The sequence below is a fragment of the Aythya ferina genome (assembly GCF_964211825.1).
Source record: "Aythya ferina genome assembly, chromosome: 1".
NCBI lineage: Eukaryota > Metazoa > Chordata > Aves > Anseriformes > Anatidae > Aythya > Aythya ferina.
This window is the reverse complement of record NC_140296.1, coordinates 134,131,815-134,151,061: the sequence shown is the minus strand read 5'-3', so window position 1 is coordinate 134,151,061 and position 19,247 is coordinate 134,131,815. Positions and strand designations below refer to the sequence as shown.

General features: G+C 37.8%; 1 protein-coding gene across 14 annotated transcripts in view; it reads right to left on the bottom strand.

The window, feature by feature from the left end:
• The window catches only part of LOC311429702 (rho GTPase-activating protein 8-like), a 144,127-nt gene that overhangs the window by 63,036 nt on the left and 61,844 nt on the right, over positions 1–19,247 (bottom strand). For 12 of the 14 annotated variants that reach the window (XR_014688356.1, XM_084505842.1, XM_084505851.1 and 9 more), the window contains 4 exons: positions 17,609–17,740; positions 13,317–13,403; positions 9,343–9,441; positions 8,068–8,178 (listed from right to left, as the gene is read on the bottom strand). Coding sequence is in view for 13 of the 14 variants with exons in the window: in XM_084505842.1 (XP_084361968.1) it covers positions 8,068–8,178; positions 9,343–9,441; positions 13,317–13,403; positions 17,609–17,740 (429 nt within the window). In the remaining variant the exon portion in view is untranslated. The remainder of the gene's footprint in view (positions 1–8,067; positions 8,179–9,342; positions 9,442–13,316; positions 13,404–17,608; positions 17,741–19,247) is intronic. The other 2 variants (XM_084505848.1, XM_084505843.1) reach the window with 1 other exon arrangement.

The window sequence follows — 19,247 nt, the reverse complement described above, 5'->3', positions numbered from 1 at the left end:
CTGTGACTGTACTGAGGGAGGCTGCCACTTCTGCAGCTCATCTACAGAGTATGCGAGATGCTTACAGAAGATGATATACACAATGTGTTAAACATACCCTCAACCTAGCTGAGGTTTGCACCTGTAGACAGGAAAGATTCTTACAGAGTTTTTCTTTTCAAAGCACTGTGATTTCTTTTCTTTTTGTCTAGGCTGGCTTAGTTTCTCAGCATAAAGCAACTGATACTAACTGGAATGTATTTGATAAAACTTCTGTAACACTGTTGCATGGAATGAGCAATCCAATATTCTATTTTGTGTTTACACTACACATAAAAACATATTTTAAAATAAGTATTACAGCTACGTCAGTCAGCATGGAGGGGTAAGGAAAGTGGTGAAGGAAATCTCCCCCTCCACCTCGCGTTTATTTGCCTGTGCCTATGAAGTGAGTTAGAAGAGGTCATGTAGACTGTTTGATCTAGGTTCTCTAGGCTTAGGAGGCTGCCCACCCAGCCTCACACACAGGGCTGGTGAGGGAGCTCCTCAAAAGGGAAGAGTCAGAGCAGGATCCTGCCTTAGACACACACCCACCGTGTGGTTTTGCCTCTCTCATAAACTGACAGGAATATACTTCACACCATTTAGTTATTCACCCTTATAACGTTTTCATCTAATTCATCACCCCAGTGACACAATGCTGAGCCATCAGTGCCATTTCTTCCAGTTACAGTTTTACTGTCCACCCAGCCCTGCTCTTCCTCTTTCCTGTCTTCACCATCCAACCTCTTTCTAGGCACTCATGTCTGTGAATGTTATCCAGATCTTCTCAGACCATATTCTTTTTCCTCTACGGTGCATATTTAGTGTGTCTCTTCCCCTGGTGCTACGTAAAACAATACAACTTGATAGGTAATTGGGATAAACTTGCTTATCCAGCTCCTACATCTTGCTTTACTACTTCAAATACCCTAGACCACCCTGCTGTTCAAAAGGAAATAAGCTTTCCCTTCAGCCACAGACCTAATGAAGTTGATCTGCTATGGATTTGTATCCTGTGTCCTATCAGTTTCCTCATGATAGTGATTGTGGATAGTTTCCTTATGTTATAAACTCACTTTCCTTCCATGGTACTTTCATTTCCTCCCCTCATCTCTTTCCCTCAGGTTTCCTCACGTTAGGAACAACCCATAATTAATCACCACCTAAACACTAACTGGCGTATCAGTAGACCAAAGACAAAAAAAGAACCTAAATTTGTGCTATAGTTCCCCCCCTTCCAGACAGTGATTTTTAAAAGCTTGTTGAAATGTAGCATTTGTGAGAGCCCTTTCCTCTGCCGAATGTGGTTGACATATGTCTGTATCTTCCCTACAAAACCTGACTAAAAATCAATCCACTGAACTTTTTTTTTTCCTGCTCTTCTTCAACAAAGTACCCATACCAGAACCTGAAGTGTATAAAATTCAATTCTGATGTATGTATGTATTAATACTATTTTGTGAAGACAGTGCTGTATCTATATGTAACAGGAACTGTAGGAGAGAGGAATTTTCTGTAATGTAAGCAGACATAGGAATTTTGCTAGAAAATATACTCCAGTTTTACCTACCACATTCACAACATGATAATTTTAGTCATTTGACCAAATAAATTCTGTGTATGTGTGCAATGCACTTGCAGGAAGACCAACAGTAAGGACTGAGTTTAATTCAGATAATCCTGAAGTATGACCTTTTATGTATCAGTAATTCTCATCATTTGCTGCTGCTTGCAAGTATGATCTTAAGATCAAATGATACAAATTCCTGTCCTTACACACTGGCAAGGCAACATTAATTTCAATATGAAGCATTACTGGACTTGCTGGAGTAATCACTCTCTGCAATATCATAACAACATGGCAATAGCCAGAAGATTTATGACCTGACTTGTAAGTCCAAATTCACCTTTCTCATTACCACAGACATCTTGTGAGAGCTACGTTAGAGGCCAGAAATGCTTCACGAAAAATCTCACTGACTAGAGACAGACATGGCCTGAAATGCTACCAGGGCCAGGTTTATGACCTTGCCCTCAGAGGAGCATCCTCTTCCTACCCACGGTGACAATCAGGTACCTGAATACCCGATTTTTTTTTAACCTGAGCAAAATATCTTTCCCAGCAGCATAATCCTCCTAGCCGCTTTCAGGATATGAATTCTGTTACTCCTAAAGTACTAAGTCTCTCCCTCTCCTTCCAGCTTCAGCATTACCTTCAACAAACTTCCAGCAGTTTCACAGATGCTGGTGACACCATAGCACAGAAAGTCAGTGTTACAACCATGCAGGAGACATGCAATGCTCTCAGAACAGCTCTGAGAGCCAGGTTGTCCTCCCCTTCACCCAACATCCACCTAGACCCTTGGGAGGAAAAATTTAAAAGCAGCTTTGCTGCAGTGCCATGAGCTCTTATACCAGCCCCTGCAAAAGGAACACAGCCACATAAACACAAAACATGTGAACCACATACTATGCTCTGAAAGGTTGCTTCTGAATGGGAGTTGTTTTCTCTTGCAGCAGATCACCGTTGTCTAACAACCCTGATGCAACAAAATAGGAGAGAACAGGCAGTGACTGTGCAGCCCCACTAACAAATTAACCTTCCTAATAAACCAAAAAGCAAGGGGGTTCTAGGGGTTCTCTGCACTACATGCAAAGTTGAAATCCCCAGTGAAATGACATACCCCAGACATGTATTAAACAAGAAAAAGTGTTGGGAGATTAGGTCAATTCCAAGGTCACCATCCGGGATACCAGTGAAGGAAAGGTTGCAGCAGATCAAGACAAAGACAAAAAAATATTATAGCCTTTCTCATAGGGCAGTTATGACACATTCTTTGTGTGCCAAATAATTTTATTTCATGTATTCAAGTCAGTACCTTAAACTTTTAGGACAACTTTTATTAAAATTAGTTGAAAGTCTAATTCACTTAAATGAGAACATTATCAAGACTTTAATTTGTTTGGAAGCTGTTACATCTTTATTGACAATTTGAGCTCATGGAATCCATTCTCAGTCTCTCTGAAGTTGCATTGATTGTTTTTGCTTTCTTACAGCTGTTCACTCCAGAGGCACCAAATAGCAGCCCGGCAGCTTTTTATAAACGTTTTCTAATTATTATCGTTTCCCATAAATGTGTTTCCCCATTTCAGGGTATAAATAGCAAACTGATTATTTACAGCACTTGCACCTGCTGAGTGCTAGCTTATCTGTCAGAGAGGTGAAACAAATAACTGGGCTATAATTTGTAATAATAAAACCTACACATTATTTTTCTGTTTCTAGGAAAAGAAAACCCTAGTTTCTGCACATTTGCCACTTTCTACAGGATTCCTTTTCCTCTTGAGGAAAGGTTCTGTTCCAAGCACATGAAAGAGGACCTCAGGATAAACTGTATTTTAAAATAGTGTAGAAAGTCACATCACAGAATCACAGAATCACAGAATTTTCTAGGTTGGAAGAGACCTCAAGGTCATCGAGTCCAACCTCCAACCTAACATGCCAAGTTTGTTCTATTTTTCCAATACCAGAGAAAGTCTGGATGCATACTTTCACAACATTTCACAATGTGGGAGATAGTGTTCAGTTTACTGGACCTAAGGTGACAGAAAATAATAGGGACATTACCTCAGCTAATGTAAATCAGACCAGCTCAGAGGTCAATGAAATTACACCTCTATCTTTTCTTTGTGGATCCTGTCAAGTAATCTGCATTTTTCTCCTCTTGTTCAGGATGGTCAGGATGGTATGACGAGCAGCTGTGCTCTGTGATGGACTATGGAAACTGCCACTGGAGATCAGGCTGTACGACAGGCAATTTGAAATGCAAGGTCTCTTACACTTTCTATTTAAGACATGGGCAAAACAGAGCATTTCAGTGCACAGTATAGTTTTCTGTAACTGGTGTCTGAATCATAGTGCAACAATATGTCAGACTCAAGAGGGATCTATTTCAGTAAACACAGTAGCCAGGGAGACTGAGTATTCCTCACTATAGAAATATATGATTAGTTACTGTGACATGTTACACATCCAATGACTCATTTCTAGTCTGTGGACAGTTATCATGAAGGGCCTCCACACATTGTTCTGAAGTGTCATTAAGTATTCTTGGTTGATAATCTCTCTATTCTCCTCCTCTCATTTTCATTTTTTCCCTGCTGAGACATGCTGAGATTCGGTTTCAAATGCATTCTTCTCCATGGTCACGCATGCACAGCATGCACAAGAAGATTATGACCAAAAGGAAAGTACCCTGAAATATTTATGATAACAATTCAACAAGCAAAAGCTGTACGGTTGTTGCAATTTTGTGATTTTTTCTCTGCCCTCAACTAGATAGGAAATGAAAGCATTTCCTATATTCCCACAAAAGTTATTTAATTTTAGATTTTAAAACCAGTCAGAGAAAACAGAACAATGTCAACAGCTAGTCAAGGTCAACTGTGTTCTGTGGTGGAGCTCAGCTGTAGCCATCCTTGATTACAGGGGCAATAGGGTGCAGCAACAGGGGTTTGTAGGAGCTTGTTGAACATACAGCAGAGGACAATGATACAATTTGGCCCTCCATGGAAACTTCAGCACAACTTGGTACCAGACTTAAGTTCTAGCTGCAAAGACCCTGTAACTCACAGGAGCTCACGATGATGCAGGTTTCTATTTCATGTCTCTGCCTAACAATAAACACACCTACATTACAAAGAACTACATTTAAATAAAGTAGGATTCTTTGCCGAATCACAATGTGAACACTTGGCTTGGGATAACATAAATTTCTGTCACTCAGTCCAGAACAGATCTCTGATCTCCCAAAGCCCAGTCTCATACCCTTGCTGTCTTGCTCTTCTAGGTAAGATTCAAGCATACTGTGCAGGAATACTTACCAGGTTAAGTGCATTAGTGGAGTTAATTATAATGATTTTTTTTTTTTGCTTTAAAAATAGTTATTTTAATTAAGTCTGCTCCAACACAAGATTCTGGGTCCCTTCACAGGTCTGTTAACAGGCATTCGCAAAATTGGGACCACAGGCAGATGCAACTGGGAACAACTACCTAACCTGTCTTCCTTTCTGCACGTATAGCATGTGTAGCATGCACTTGATCTGTGCCTAGATAGAATAGTGCATGCATTGAAGAGTAAAAACAAAGTTATGACTGTTCAGACTTCCCTCTGCACTTGAGTCTGAGCTCCCCTCATTTCATTGGACTGTGCAGCAACAGCACCTTGATTCACAGAAAAGCTCTTTAAAACAGACAAATATTTCTGAAAATCCCTCTATAATTACATACTTTAAGTAACAGAAATACACAAAAAAACTAGTATACGCATATTTTTGAAACACTGGAAAAGTCTAAAATAGCTATCTTAAGTTATGGGACACAAATAAAATGCCTGAGAGTGTTCTGCTGAATTTCATGGCTGAAATGACCAAAAATGCTTTCTGCCTGTATGTATTCCTCATGAGTAACTGCTAACTGTGGCCCATAACCCTCCAATGTCATCACATATTCCTTCAGTGATTCCTTCAGGTATTTATAGGTTTATTTTCTTCCCCTCTGCACAAACAATCACCTTCAGGATTCAACATAAATATAATTCTGCACTTTAAAGATATAAAGTCAGCGTAGTGTTTGTTTCTTCCCCCCACATAGAGCGTAAGTTGACACTGAGGGGTTAAAGAGATCAAAAGAAGACTTAAACTCAGATTTTGGATCATAAGCAGAGAAGGGTAACATAAGAAATAAAAGTTTTGAACTAACCTGATCATACATGTAAGTCCTTCAGCTAACTCATAAATTAAATGCAATTCAGTATATATTACATTTCCGAGTATTACACTCACAGCTCTCACAGACTTTCCACGATGTTTAAATGCCTAGTTGCCTGATGTCATTTTGAAAATTCAACTCTACAAGGTTAAAAATGTCTTTGTGATTTAACCGATTAGTCCAAGATGAGACACTGGTTCCAAACAGCTATTTCTCAGTGTCTCGATGGAAACTTCCTTCAGTTTTGTCTTGCTGTTCTACCAAACCAGGATTTTTTTCCCCTGCAAACTGGATGAAAATGAGAGATCTTGAACCAATGCTTAGTCACTTTTTGCTGTTCTAATTTTTAATTACAGCTACAAAAAACAAATGCATTAACAAATACAAACTGAGAAAAAAGTTAAATGAGGAAGTGTTACCTAAGACAGCATTGTCTGCTGCTTTTAGGGAGAAACATTCAAAAGGATATGGGTTTACCACTTTCCATAGCCAGAAGTTATTGGGATGCCATTGTGAAATATCTGATCAAAATTAGGCCATCTATGAGGGCTTTGGATAATCTCATTCACCATCCTTTAACTGCCTGAATAAAGATCATCATCCCAGAAGTACAGAAACTGGCAAAACCTCAAACCTATGGGTCTTTATTATTAAAAAAAAAAAAAAAAAAAAAAAAGATTCCACAGAGAAATAGTCCTTTAATGACAGTAGCTTTCTCTCAGCAGCACGTAGCAGATATATTCCCAGATGAAATAGGAACCACGTAGCAGATATATTCCCATAAACCTGTACAAAATAAAATCAGGCTATCCCTGCAGCCCTCTTCAGAAAACAGAAACAACCTCACCTGTCTCTTTGGTGGGAGGTCACTGAACATTTTGACATTACAGACTATAGAGATCATAAAAGTAGAAGGAATCAGCAAGAGCAGTTAATTCATCAAGATAAAAGCTAATACTATTTTTTGTTAAAAAAAAAAAGAAAATTAAAAGCTAATAAAAAACAAATTTAATAATATTTTTTTGCTCCATCAGCTTTATTTTTTTTTTAAAAAAAAAAAAAAGCATAAGGCATTTTAAATCCAGTAAAAATCAGTTCATCTACTCATTTATAAGTTGTAGGGGATTTGTTTATTTGTAATTTCTGCATGGTGATGCAGCACTACCTCTTCTGCAAGAAGTGATCTAGACAAATGTGGGCAAACGATAATGAATATCCACAATGCTTCAGTTTTGGACATCAAAGTGCTCTGAACTCACACAAGGAGCCTCCTTAGTGAGTGGTAGAACTCTCCAGACCAAAAATGATAGTAATGCTTCTCTCAATGATCCTCCACCGACAGACCTTCCACAGAAAAGTTCTTTTTAAAGCAGCCACCCTCTATATACTTGCAAAGGTTGAGGCATGTAAGAAGGATGTGGTTTGCTGATGGTAACACAACTGGAAAGCAGCAGAGCCAGGAAGGATAGCCCCTGCACACTCATCATGTGCAACTCAGTCAAACACACTGTTCAGAGACACTGTTCAGGCACAGAGAAATAAAATACCAGTAGCAGATGGTAAGTGTGTCACACAACATGCTGTCTGATTGCATAAGCCTGCGAGAGGTTAGATAGAGCTGCTTGAGAAGCCAGGCTGGGCTGGAGGCAAGTGATAGCATGCCCTGATGCCAGACAACAGTCCCACCTTTACTATTGAAGCAGTGGCTTAAAACATTGTCCTTCTTAATGTCCCAGTGAAGCCCACCTAAAACATATTTTCTGAATTAGGAAAGTGAGTTAGTCGCATTTCAAGTGTTAGGTTAGACTCTAAAGAGGTATCATAAAAGTTAATGTCATAGTAGCTCTTACACAATAGATATGGATTGTTCTAATATCAGGCCTTCCAGAGAGGACTGATGCTTAACATTTAACCAGGGGAAAATTACATATATTTTATATCTAATTTAAAGCTGAATCATTAGAACCAAAAGAGCAGAGTTGGGGGTGGGAAGAAATCCGACAAATGTCCATGGATAAGACAAACTGAATTGTTTTTGTTGAATGCAAACAGTATTTGTCAGCCACTCTTGAGAAGGACACCATCACAGGGAGTAAGGCCTGTCTTGGATTCATAAAAGCTACCGCCTAGCTCTGTAGTTTTATGGCTTTCAAAGAGAACAAGAAACTAAACATATACTAAATGAAACATCTGTTGACTTTGCGACCAGTGAATTTGCACATTATAGAAGGCTGCAGGATATAGAAATCTTGTATTATATAAATCTCATGGCTTACTATTGTAGGCTGACTCCAAATTGCTGGGTAGGTAGAGGTGGTCTTGGTGGAGGAATTTTAACAACAGGTGACAGTTTTCCCTTCTGTTTCCTCCGAAGATTTTCATCATGTCTGCAAAAATCAAGAAATCACTGATTTTCTCTGCATCACAGCTGACGACCTGTATGTACGAAGAGGTACCATTTTTGTTCATAACACTAATCTCCTGACAATACTGTATATGCTGCAGGTCTTATAGAATTTACATTTTAATTTAATGTAAGAATTAGGGAATTTTTAAAGTAGTATTTGCAGAAGAATCATTAAGCAAGGCACAGAATCCTTAAGCAAGGCATGCTTCAGCCAACAGAGTGCACTAACAGATGTGTCCAGATGTCCAAAAAATAGGAACGCACTACAATTTAAAGCTTACTTGCTACACAAAATATAACTTCCCTCTCTTTTGTAGCCATGCAATCCAATTTATAACCTTAGAGCTGTAAGGTATTTTCTGTTACTCCCTATTTACAAAAAAGGTGTGTAAAAACACAACAGGCATCAATAACTGTCAAAATCAAAGCTTCCAGTTACCTTCATTCAGCAGTGACATAAAATCACTTCCTGTCAGTATATCAAAGCATTTCCATGTAAAGCATTGAGTCCTAAATACTGTTATTGATACTAATACCAGCACTTGACAATTTTGGCATATATACCCTGTGCATGTCTTTTTCTTTCCCTCTCCATTACTCCTCCCTAACACACATACATACACAACATAAAAGTTCTGTTCATTCATAAAAATGGATCTGCTAACAATAGATGTATCCATAAAGTTTAAAATCAATCAACTCTTTGCTGATTGTGAATGCTCTTATCAAAAGGAAGTCACTTGATCTGTTACAATATGCAAGCGAAGATGTCAGGATTGTTATTTTTGCCCATAAACATTACAAGGTACTCACAAGCAGTAACGACATATGGATTGGTTTTGTTAACACTCACACAGAAGCTGCAATTATATGAAGAAAATGCTCCACAACTGAGATGTAGATATTTCAGATCTGTAGAAAACTATAAAGGGTTCTCCTCTGTAAATACGTGAAAAACTTTAGCGTGTCTTTCATGACATTGCAGCTTTCAGAATTAAATCCAGCGAAGCACAGATAGGTAAATTAGACTCTGAAGAAATTCATCACTGAAGAAATATGATTAGATTCTGCTTGGAATACAATGAACATGACACAGCTCTACCTGTTAAAAGGTGAGACCAAATATTTGAAACTTGCCACTTACTGGATGACTTCTTGAGGAATATTAAGCTGGTCATATTTGAGATGTTCTCTCAGGTCACTTAAATAGTTCAAGTAGGTGATTTTTTTCCCAAACTTATGGCTGAAAAAAATTGCAAAGAAGTATAAAAATCAGCATGAGAGGAACATTTTTGAAGGGTTTAGTTTCCATTACAAAAATGTAAGTGCTGATGCAACTCAAAATTAGACTGTAATTGAAGCAGCAGGAGACATAAGATGTATTTCATTTCATATGATCAAACATACACAGTTCATGCCTGAGAGTCTGATTTGAATAAAAATAACTGACTTCCATCTGAACGTTTTGTGATTTGCATAGATATGAAAAACACTGCTTTAAATGACACTGAAAAACAGCTTTCATATAGCATTACAAGGCTTGCTAACAGAACTGTTAACTTCTTTTATGTGGCCAACAGACTATGTTTGTGTTATTTAGGTATTCCTCCCTACCAAAAGACAGAATAATGGCACCATAGACAAAAACTATAAAGTAGTAATCGACAGGCAAGACTTTCAAAGAGTGGACAGTGTATACCCTTGAAGTGTTGGGCCATCTGTTTTGGAAAGGGCTGAATAGCTTCTAGGAAACAACTTGAATAATAAGGCTCTTTTGACAAACTGCACAAAACAGACTTTCAATTTTAAAGTACCAACTATTAGTAACTGGGTCTTGAGTTTCAGTTACAGGTGGTCCAAAATAATTTCATATTTTTCTGCAGTACAAAATATCTGTCCTGTAATGAATTGTCAAGAAAAGTAGTAGGTGTTTACAATAAAAACTGCACTTTGCTGCAAGTTACTTTGATAGCAAAACTAGAGAAAAATTCTCTCACAGTAATGAATTTGTCACTGAACTGTCAAACATATGTACACATTGTCCCTCTAGTGGGAGATGGTACAAATTAAAGTTGCTTCAGAATTTTAGGGGCTTTTAAATGCAAAGTGCAAAATTTTGCTAGCAGACAAGTGATTTTGTAATCTGATAGTTATCTGTCCCTGTGTGTACAACTTCAGAGCTTTTCAGCTTGTCCTTTTTCCAAGCATTTTTTTTGGCCTGTGATTTCAAAATTATAAGTCAGGGCTAACAAAGAATTCTCTGTGAGTGACTTAGGAACTTTTCAGAGTTTACTCATACTTTCAATTATTTTCTCATAATACTTAGTATTATTATGACATATGACATGTCATAATAATCATTATTATTATTCCCAGTGTACAAATTTCTGTTGGTCATGTGGTGTTGTTTTGTTTGGTTGGTTGCATTAACAAGTAGAGTATTACCAGATCAGAGTCAAAACAAGTATCCAGGTATACAGTGGTAAAAGTTGAGTACAACCAAGAATACCCAATCCCGATGAAAGCAGGGTGTTCAGAAGGAAAAGATGATCATGCATCTAAGGTTACAAGCCCTGGTTTGAATTTTCTATGCCAGATACAAATGTTTAAGTTTGTCAATATCACTCATTTTCTCATCCAAAGTAAACAAGGATTTAAATGCCAGTGTATCAATGTAACATACTGTTGTAAGAAAAAAAATTATTAATTTTATTTATCATCTTAATATCCAGAGAAAACGAATACTTGAAAAGTTAACTTTTTCTTTTCTAAGTATTATCAGCCAATTATTATTCTAGACAAATAATATATCAGTCAAAATAAATATCTACAGTAATTCTTCTTGTTTCAAGAACAACAGATTCCAGAATGATTTCAAGCTTTAATTATTTTTTTTATTTTCACACACTTCTTGCATGTTCTGTTCAGTCTAGAATTTAGATTTCTCCCTTACAATTAAATAACTTGCTGCTATAACGGACATCAGTTGTTCGTTCGTTATGGTTTTCTCGAGATACGTTGCTTTATTCCTTTAACCCTGAGGACATTCATAATATATTTTGCAAAATGTTAGAATTTGAAAGTGATAGAAGTTCAGGAGCAAAATCTTAAGAAATCCCAACCAACTTAGCATTTATCAGTATCCATCCATTGTTGTGGGTTCCATGTAGCTACTACCATCGTTTTCTACTACACAAAGGAAAAGAATCTACCAGTAAAATACATTCAACATTATACCCTCCATCTCAAATTCTTAGGGGTACTTCAGGGCTTATCTATTAACTCTGAACACATGAGTAGCATCAATCCTATTCATCCCAGCATTTGAGATCAGATCAAAGGTTAAGCATTCATTATCTGCTTCACCATACAACCCAGTAACTCCAGTCAGGGACCCAGTTCTCTTGTGCTAAGTACTGTTAAACAGGACAAAAAAGTCATTCATGGGCCACAGAATAATTACATTTTAAAGTGGTGTTTAATTTAACATACCACTGAACCTACTATGAATCAAGACTGCCTTTTCTTAGATAGAAAAAACCCTCTACCCTATTATTCATAACCAAGCTTAAACTCATCTTACACAGTAGGTCAAAGCAATTTAAATGGGTGTTGTGCTGTTACCTGTTATATATGGAGTGGTAATTCGTGTCGAGAAAATGGTTGATATTAATAAAGAAGGAGGACATTTGGGAGTGTGGCCATGGGGGTAAGAAAGCCCTGTGGTTCATGATAACATTAGACTCTTAATGATGAGGCCATCAGGAATGTAAAAGAGTTTAGAGGGAACAAAGAAGGGTGATTCAGGAGATTCCATGCAGTCTGGGGTTTCTTGTTCTCCAGCCATTAAGGCATGGAAGTTTCTGGGTGTTTGCTGTTGTTGATATATTCAAAGTTGTTTGGCCAATGGAAAGTTGTTTTGAAAAGAACTGCTGTGGAGAGAAGGGTAGAAGAGGGGAGCCTCCCCTCAAGATAAAAAAGGCAACACGATGAAGTTATGTCATCAATAAAGAAGCAGGAAAAAGAAGTGAAGAGGAACAGGCTGGCAGAACGGAGATCAGAACAGGAACAGGCACATTGATCGCCTCACGAAGATAGGTTCGGCCAAACTCAGCAAACTGCTCAAAGAAGCTCTTACTGAAAGTCACTGGAAATGGGTGCACCGGAGCTGGAAAGAAGCGGACCTGTGCACACAACTGCCTCTCGCTGGTAAGCAGTTGCACATTATGGGGAATCATACGTCCCTAGAACAAAGACTGTCCTGGTAACCTTACAGCTTATTCTCCTTATTAACAATCAGACAGTTTATGATCCTGAAATATGGGACCAAATTGAGGTCAAGGTGTGGGACTCTGCAACTAAAAACGACAAGGTAGCAGTGGGATTGCTCGGCACCTGGCGAGCAATCTCTGAGGCCTTAAAGAGCCCTGTGGGGCCACAATCACAAACGTGTGGCTTTCCAGACAGTGAGGGAGCTGTGGGCTCCTTTATTGATCCGACTGCTGCGCCATGGCCCCTCTGCTGCTACAGCCATCAAAGGTTTTTGCTGTTACACCCCCTGCTGACCTGGACTTGCCTTTTGACCCAGGCCTATTGGCCTTGAAGAGGAGATGGATATGCTTTTCTTCAATCTGGGAAGAACGGGATACGTAAGGCCCGAAGACTGAGTTGCTTGACAACTTAAAGCAAGACATATTGTTCAAAAGGAATGGAAAATGGAGTCTTGTTAGTAATCAAGAAAAGGAATGGAAAATGGAGACTGTTAAGTCATGGAACTTAAAGGATTGTTTGTTACCTTTTCTGATTGTACATATGTATAGGCATACTCGGGTTTAGTATGTAAAGCAATGTTCTATATATTTAGAATGTTTGATGTTTGTGTGTGCGTGTTGGTGGAGTGTAGACTCCCTGCACACCCAGCGCTGTTTACTTGCCTTTTAAACCTTTTATAGCTTTCATACCTTTTATCAGTATAGCTATTACTAAATTCAGATTGAGTTGAGACTTCATTTATAACATACCTGACATATTTTACTTCAAGCTTTTTAAGAGCAAAATATTAGAGAACAAATCATCCTTAAATAAACAGGAAAATGTGTTGAATAAAATGCGAAGTACCTTATAAGAGGTTTAAAAATATTCCACAGAATTTTTATGAAGTTGGTTGGATGTACAACATACAGTGCTTTAAGGTTTTTCTTATACCTAGTAGAAGAAAATGAAATTGTTAGAATATTTTTCAGTATCACAGACTGTAGAACTGAATAGATACAGCTGAATGAAAGCTATTATTACAGCAAGTTTCCATTGGAGTTTCATACTAGAGAAATTTTCTAAATTTTCAGATGTAAAATCTACACCTAATCTTTTTCTTTCTTACTACTTTTGTCTTATCTTTGGTCGTTGTTACCAAAGTTGACACCAATTACACATTGTTTTATATCAGATGGTCCCCTTCATTTAAAACAAAAGACTTTATTACAGCATTGCCTGATTTTACAGTGTTATATCACGGTACTCAACAGATTCTAGTAGGCTGAAACTGAAATGGAAACCAGGCTGCACAAAAAGACTCTGATTTTATTCAATCTTACTGCAAAATGAGATTGACAAAACACATAATCAAATACCCTGCTTTTCTATATAAACTGTTTCTTAGAAATTGCAAGTTTTCTTCCCAGTAGGGAAGCCTCTCTGGTGTTCACCATTCATTGCTAGAAAAAATAATCTTTAACTATTAAGAAAAATCTTCATGTAACAGGTTATGGTAAGAGGAAAAAAGGGTTCAACTCAGCAGTTACAACAGTTTTTCCTTTTGGGTTTTAACTGGACCCGTATATCTTTGAATAAAAATAGCATTGTTTTTACAAAGCCAGTATCACACAAGCAAGAACTACCCTCCTGTGCAACAGGCACCACTGTGGATAAGAACTCAAAATCAATGATAAAAACTAACAAGCAGAGCAGCTGAGGTGTTTTACTGATGTTTATATTTTAAGTCTTTTTTGCATCTTGAAGCAGTGGTCATAAGCCATTACTTCTATTGAAATTTACATACTTCACATTTTCCTGAGCTGCAATTAAATGCCCAAAAGACTTACTGAGCCTCTGCTTAAAAACGAGACCTATTCTTTTGAAACTATTCCAGTTAAGCATTTACTTTCATGATGCTAGCTAATTACTATATTCCTTTGTACTCTCTTTTTTTCTTTCTTTCATTTGACCCCCAAAACACATGCATGCAAGAATCTGAAAGGTGCTTTCTCCACATCCCCCCCCCCATCTGGCTAGTATAGCTGAATATTTATGTTGTGCTGTAAATACCGCTGTGAGCTTCTCAATGACAGTATGCTAAGAACTTCATTGTGTATAAAATGAGTGAGTGTAAAGTTGACTGTAACGTTGCCTGCTTTTTCCCAGCTACCTGTCTTTATCTGTTCCTCTGGTTCTCCTGTTTTCAGGGTTGGGATGGGAGAACAGAGAAAACAGATTTCGGGCTTAACCCAGTCACACTGTACACCAGAGGTATTCGCAGGTCAGAAGGCAGCAAAACTGAAGAAGATATTGCCCCACATAATGCCTCTCCCCATAGCGCTGCTGTAAATTAGTTTGGGTTTGTCTTATAAGAAAAAGAAAACAATAGGGTAGGCTTCCAATTACTTACAGTGATTTATTTTCAAGAACTGTCAGAGTACAACAAAAAAACAGTATTGTAGTCCAAACCTTTCACCAAATATAAAATACAGGATGTTATATATGGAGTGGTAATTCGTGTTGAGAAAATGGTTGATATTAATAAAAAAAGGATGAGATGTGGGAGCATGGCCATGGGGGTAAGAAAGCCCTGTGGTTCATGATAACATTAGACTCTTAATGATGAGGCCATCAGGAATGTAAAAGAGTTTAGAGGGAACAAAGAAGGGTGATTCAGGAGATTCCATGCAGTCTGGGGTTTCTTGTTCTCCAGCCATTAAGGCATGGAAGTTTCTGGGTGTTTGCTGTTGCTGTTACATGCAAAGTTGTTTGACAATGAAAATTTGTTTTTGAAAATGACTGCTGTGGGCAGAAGAGTTTAAGAGGGGAGCCTGTCCTCAAGTTAAAAAAAAAAAAAAAAAGGCAACACAATAAAGTTATGTCATCAATAAAGAAGCAGAAAGAAGGAATGAAAAGGAACAGGCTAGCAGAATAGAGACCAGGACGGGAACAGGCACATTGATCGCCTCACGAAGATAGGTTCAGCCAAACTCAGCAAACTGCTCAAAGAAGCTCTTACTGAAAGTCACTGGAAATGGGTGCACCGGAGCTGGAGAGAAGCTCAAGCTGAGAGAAGCAGACCTGCGCACACAACTGCCTCTCGCTGGTAAGCAGTTGCACATTATGGGGAATCATACGTCCCTAGAACAAAGACTGTCCTGGTAACCTTACAGCTTATTCTCCTTATTAACAATCAGACAGTTTATGATCCTGAAATATGGGACCAAATTGAGGTCAAGGTGTGGGACTCTGCAACTAAAAACGACAAGGTAGCAGTGGGATTGCTCGGCACCTGGCGAGCAATCTCTGAGGCCTTAAAGAGCCCTGTGGGGCCACAATCACAAACGTGTGGCTTTCCAGACAGTGAGGGAGCTGTGGGCTCCTTTATTGATCCGACTGCTGCGCCATGGCCCCTCTGCTGCTACAGCCATCAAAGGTTTTTGCTGTTACACCCCCTGCTGACCTGGACTTGCCTTTTGACCCAGGCCTATTGGCCTTGAAGAGGAGATGGATATGCTTTTCTTCAATCTGGGAAGAACGGGATACGTAAGGCCCGAAGACTGAGTTGCTTGACAACTTAAAGCAAGACATATTGTTCAAAAGGAATGGAAAATGGAGACTTGTTAGTAATCAAGAAAAGGAATGGAAAATGGAGACTGTTAAGTCATGGAACTTAAAGGATTGTTTGTTGCCCTTTCTAGTTGTACCTATGTATAGGCATACTTGGGTTTAGTATGTAAAGCAATGTTCTATATATTTAGAATGTTTGATGTTTGTGTGTGCGTGTTGGTGGAGTGTAGACTCCCTGCACACCCAGCGCTGTTTACTTGCCTTTTATACATTTTAGAAATATTCCTTTTATAAATATTACTAAATTCAGATTGAGTTGAGACTTCATTTATAACAAGGAGATCCCTTGCCTTTATTCTCCCTTACCCTATTTACAGAAGCAATAGATGCATTCTAGTAAACATACTCAGAAACCTAAAAAAAAAAATAAGCTTTTTTGGTCTGTTGCTGAGCCAAGAGCAGTCTCTCATGAAAACAGTTAGATGCTTCAGATGACTCCTTCCCACTGCAGCTCTATGCACAACCGCATTTTCTTGCATAGTGGATTTTAGAGTTTCAGGATGCTATTAAGATTCAAAAGACTGAGCTCTGGCACTAGACAACCAAACATTTTTGTACACATCTCAACTTCCATTTTTAAAGCAGGGTGGTGTGCAGTGTGAAATTCTCATGTATTTACATTCCAGCTTAGTCTAGAAACACCCAATAATTTTTTTTTCACAGTGTCTTTTTGGAGATTTACTTCTTGCTCCAGCTCCCAAATCAAAAAAATCAGACATGTACAAACCATCTCCCCAGTACGCACACAGTTGTATACTTCCACTACCAGCAAAGAGCCATTTATGTATGTTCTTGCTTCCAGTCATGTTGCTCTCTTGAAGCCAACTTACAAAACCAAGTAAAACAAGTAACAACTTGCAAACAAGTAAAAGCCTAACTCATTTCAATAGGAACTTACAGTTCCATTGATAAGTACTCATTTTCAGAGAATAAACATCAGATATTTAGTTTTCACTTCTGAAATGCTATATATAGAGAAGCTTTAGCCTAGACCACACCACATCCAACCCCCTCAAAAAGAAGTCATCAGCAGTAGCCATTGTTGCTCCAAAGGACAGGCATATACAAAGCACAGGGGTCACTTCAGGCTTTACATATAACAATGAATGCCACAAGTGCTGTGTGAAATGATCTGTTAGAAACTAATCTCTCCCTTTTCGTATTGATCCTAGCCTTAAGATGATTAAAGGTTCACACACAACTGTGAGATAACAGAGAATGATGGCTAATGGAGTGCCACAGGCTTCTTGTTAAATAGTGCACATAAAGGCAGCACCTCTCAGTTCTTGTTCCCAAGGCTTTTCATATATTTGTATAACCATTCCAACACCTAGGACATTTGTTAGTACTTCACAGAAGACATTTATAAGAGAACCAACAGACTGAGATAATTACAAAAATTTGCAATGGCAAAATAAACTCAACAGCTAGCTGCGGGTGTATTGGGATAAATATGCTTCCTTCACAGAAGTTAGCTACAGACATTACAAAAACAAATGAGTAAACCAAATATTTTGGAGACATACTTCCTGTCAAATTCTTTGTAGGCAGTTTGTAACCATTTCAAAGATGGTTTATTCAGACTCTTCAAGCCATAGTGAAAGTAGACAACCATATAATCATTCTCTACATAGTGGTCCAGAGTATACTTCAAGTACCTGAGAAGAAAGAGAACATTTTAGTTTTGAGACAGTTTACTGGATGGGATTCTTAACCAAGAAATAAATGTGCTCTGAACACTCATGACTGCAGATTCATGCTTGCTTCAATGTATTTATCAAATAAGTTTGTCTTGCTTTAGTGACAGTGTTGTCAATAATTCTACCTCAGTACAAAGCATGAAATTTAAAAGAACATATTTAATTACAAAAATGGTGGTGTTCACAAATCACTAAAAGATGAAGAAGACAATATGGGACTGTGCTTTCCAAGAAATACTTTAAAGGATGCATTTTAACTGACGGTGACTTCTATTTTTGCTGTTTTTCTGGTCTTTGTAAATTCCTTTCTATTAGCCAAGTTTTACTTTTTAAAATAATAAGTCTTTTTTTCCTCTCAATTTAAACCATTTTAAATTATAAAAATAAAATAATCAATTAACCCTAATTACTGCTAATTACAACTGGTTACAGTAAACTGTTTTCTTGAATATGTTTGCCTTTCCCCTGTTTGTGATACAGGGACTACATTCATAGATCATTTCCTTTAAAACTAATTTAAAGAACTACACTACTTATCCCATCTTGAAATAATACTGCATGTTTTATAAGAAGATTTCTGTACATTGATTCTTTTATGGTATAGCGTAAGATGCTTTTGTCTTCCCTTTCTCCTACAATTGAAAACAATGTATCGTCTATTACACAGCTCAGTGATTTAAATAAAGCAATGATGGAGGAATGCAATCTGGCCTCATTTCTTGCTGTGTCAGATTTGAACTTTCTCAAGTCATTCTCAATGCTATCTTATTATTCTGCAACAGAGCCCCAGCTATTGTTCTTAATTGCAAATAAGCCTTTTTCATTCAACAAAATATAGTTTCCTGTGACATTTATTAGGCTGTGGCTATTGCAAGTATGAAGGACACTGAATATTCACCTATGCAAAAGCAGGTAACTTCACTGCTACACTGCACTCCCACAGTCTTACTGATCTACTTACTTGCCCATCATACCGTAAATCTTAAGATTCCTTGTCTGGGACAAGGAATGCCACTTCAATTAATATAGTGCTGTTTTGATCCCTGACTTGAGTATTAAATAGTATTTTAATGGAAGTAGTGGTAACAGTTATTCAAGACTTGGAAAAAAAAATAGTCTGAAAAGAGTCTAAAATCAAAATATACCTAAACAGATACTCTTACATAAAGAGAGCCTCATGTTTTATTTTATAGTATGCAAATTCCTTGCCACATTGCATACAGAAAACCTGTACTTCTAAAAATAATTGAGAGCTTTGTGGGCATAAAATAAACAATGTTTCTGAACAATTAACTGTTCCATGGTTGTAACAGAATTGGAGGGACGTTATAAAAGCTTTACCAAATCAATTCTCTAAGTAATTTAATCACAAAACACCTGCCAAATTGGATCTACTCCACAGTTTCTTCATCAAAATTCAACATCTTAGTCTAACTATTACCAAGTGATCTACTCTAACACAGAT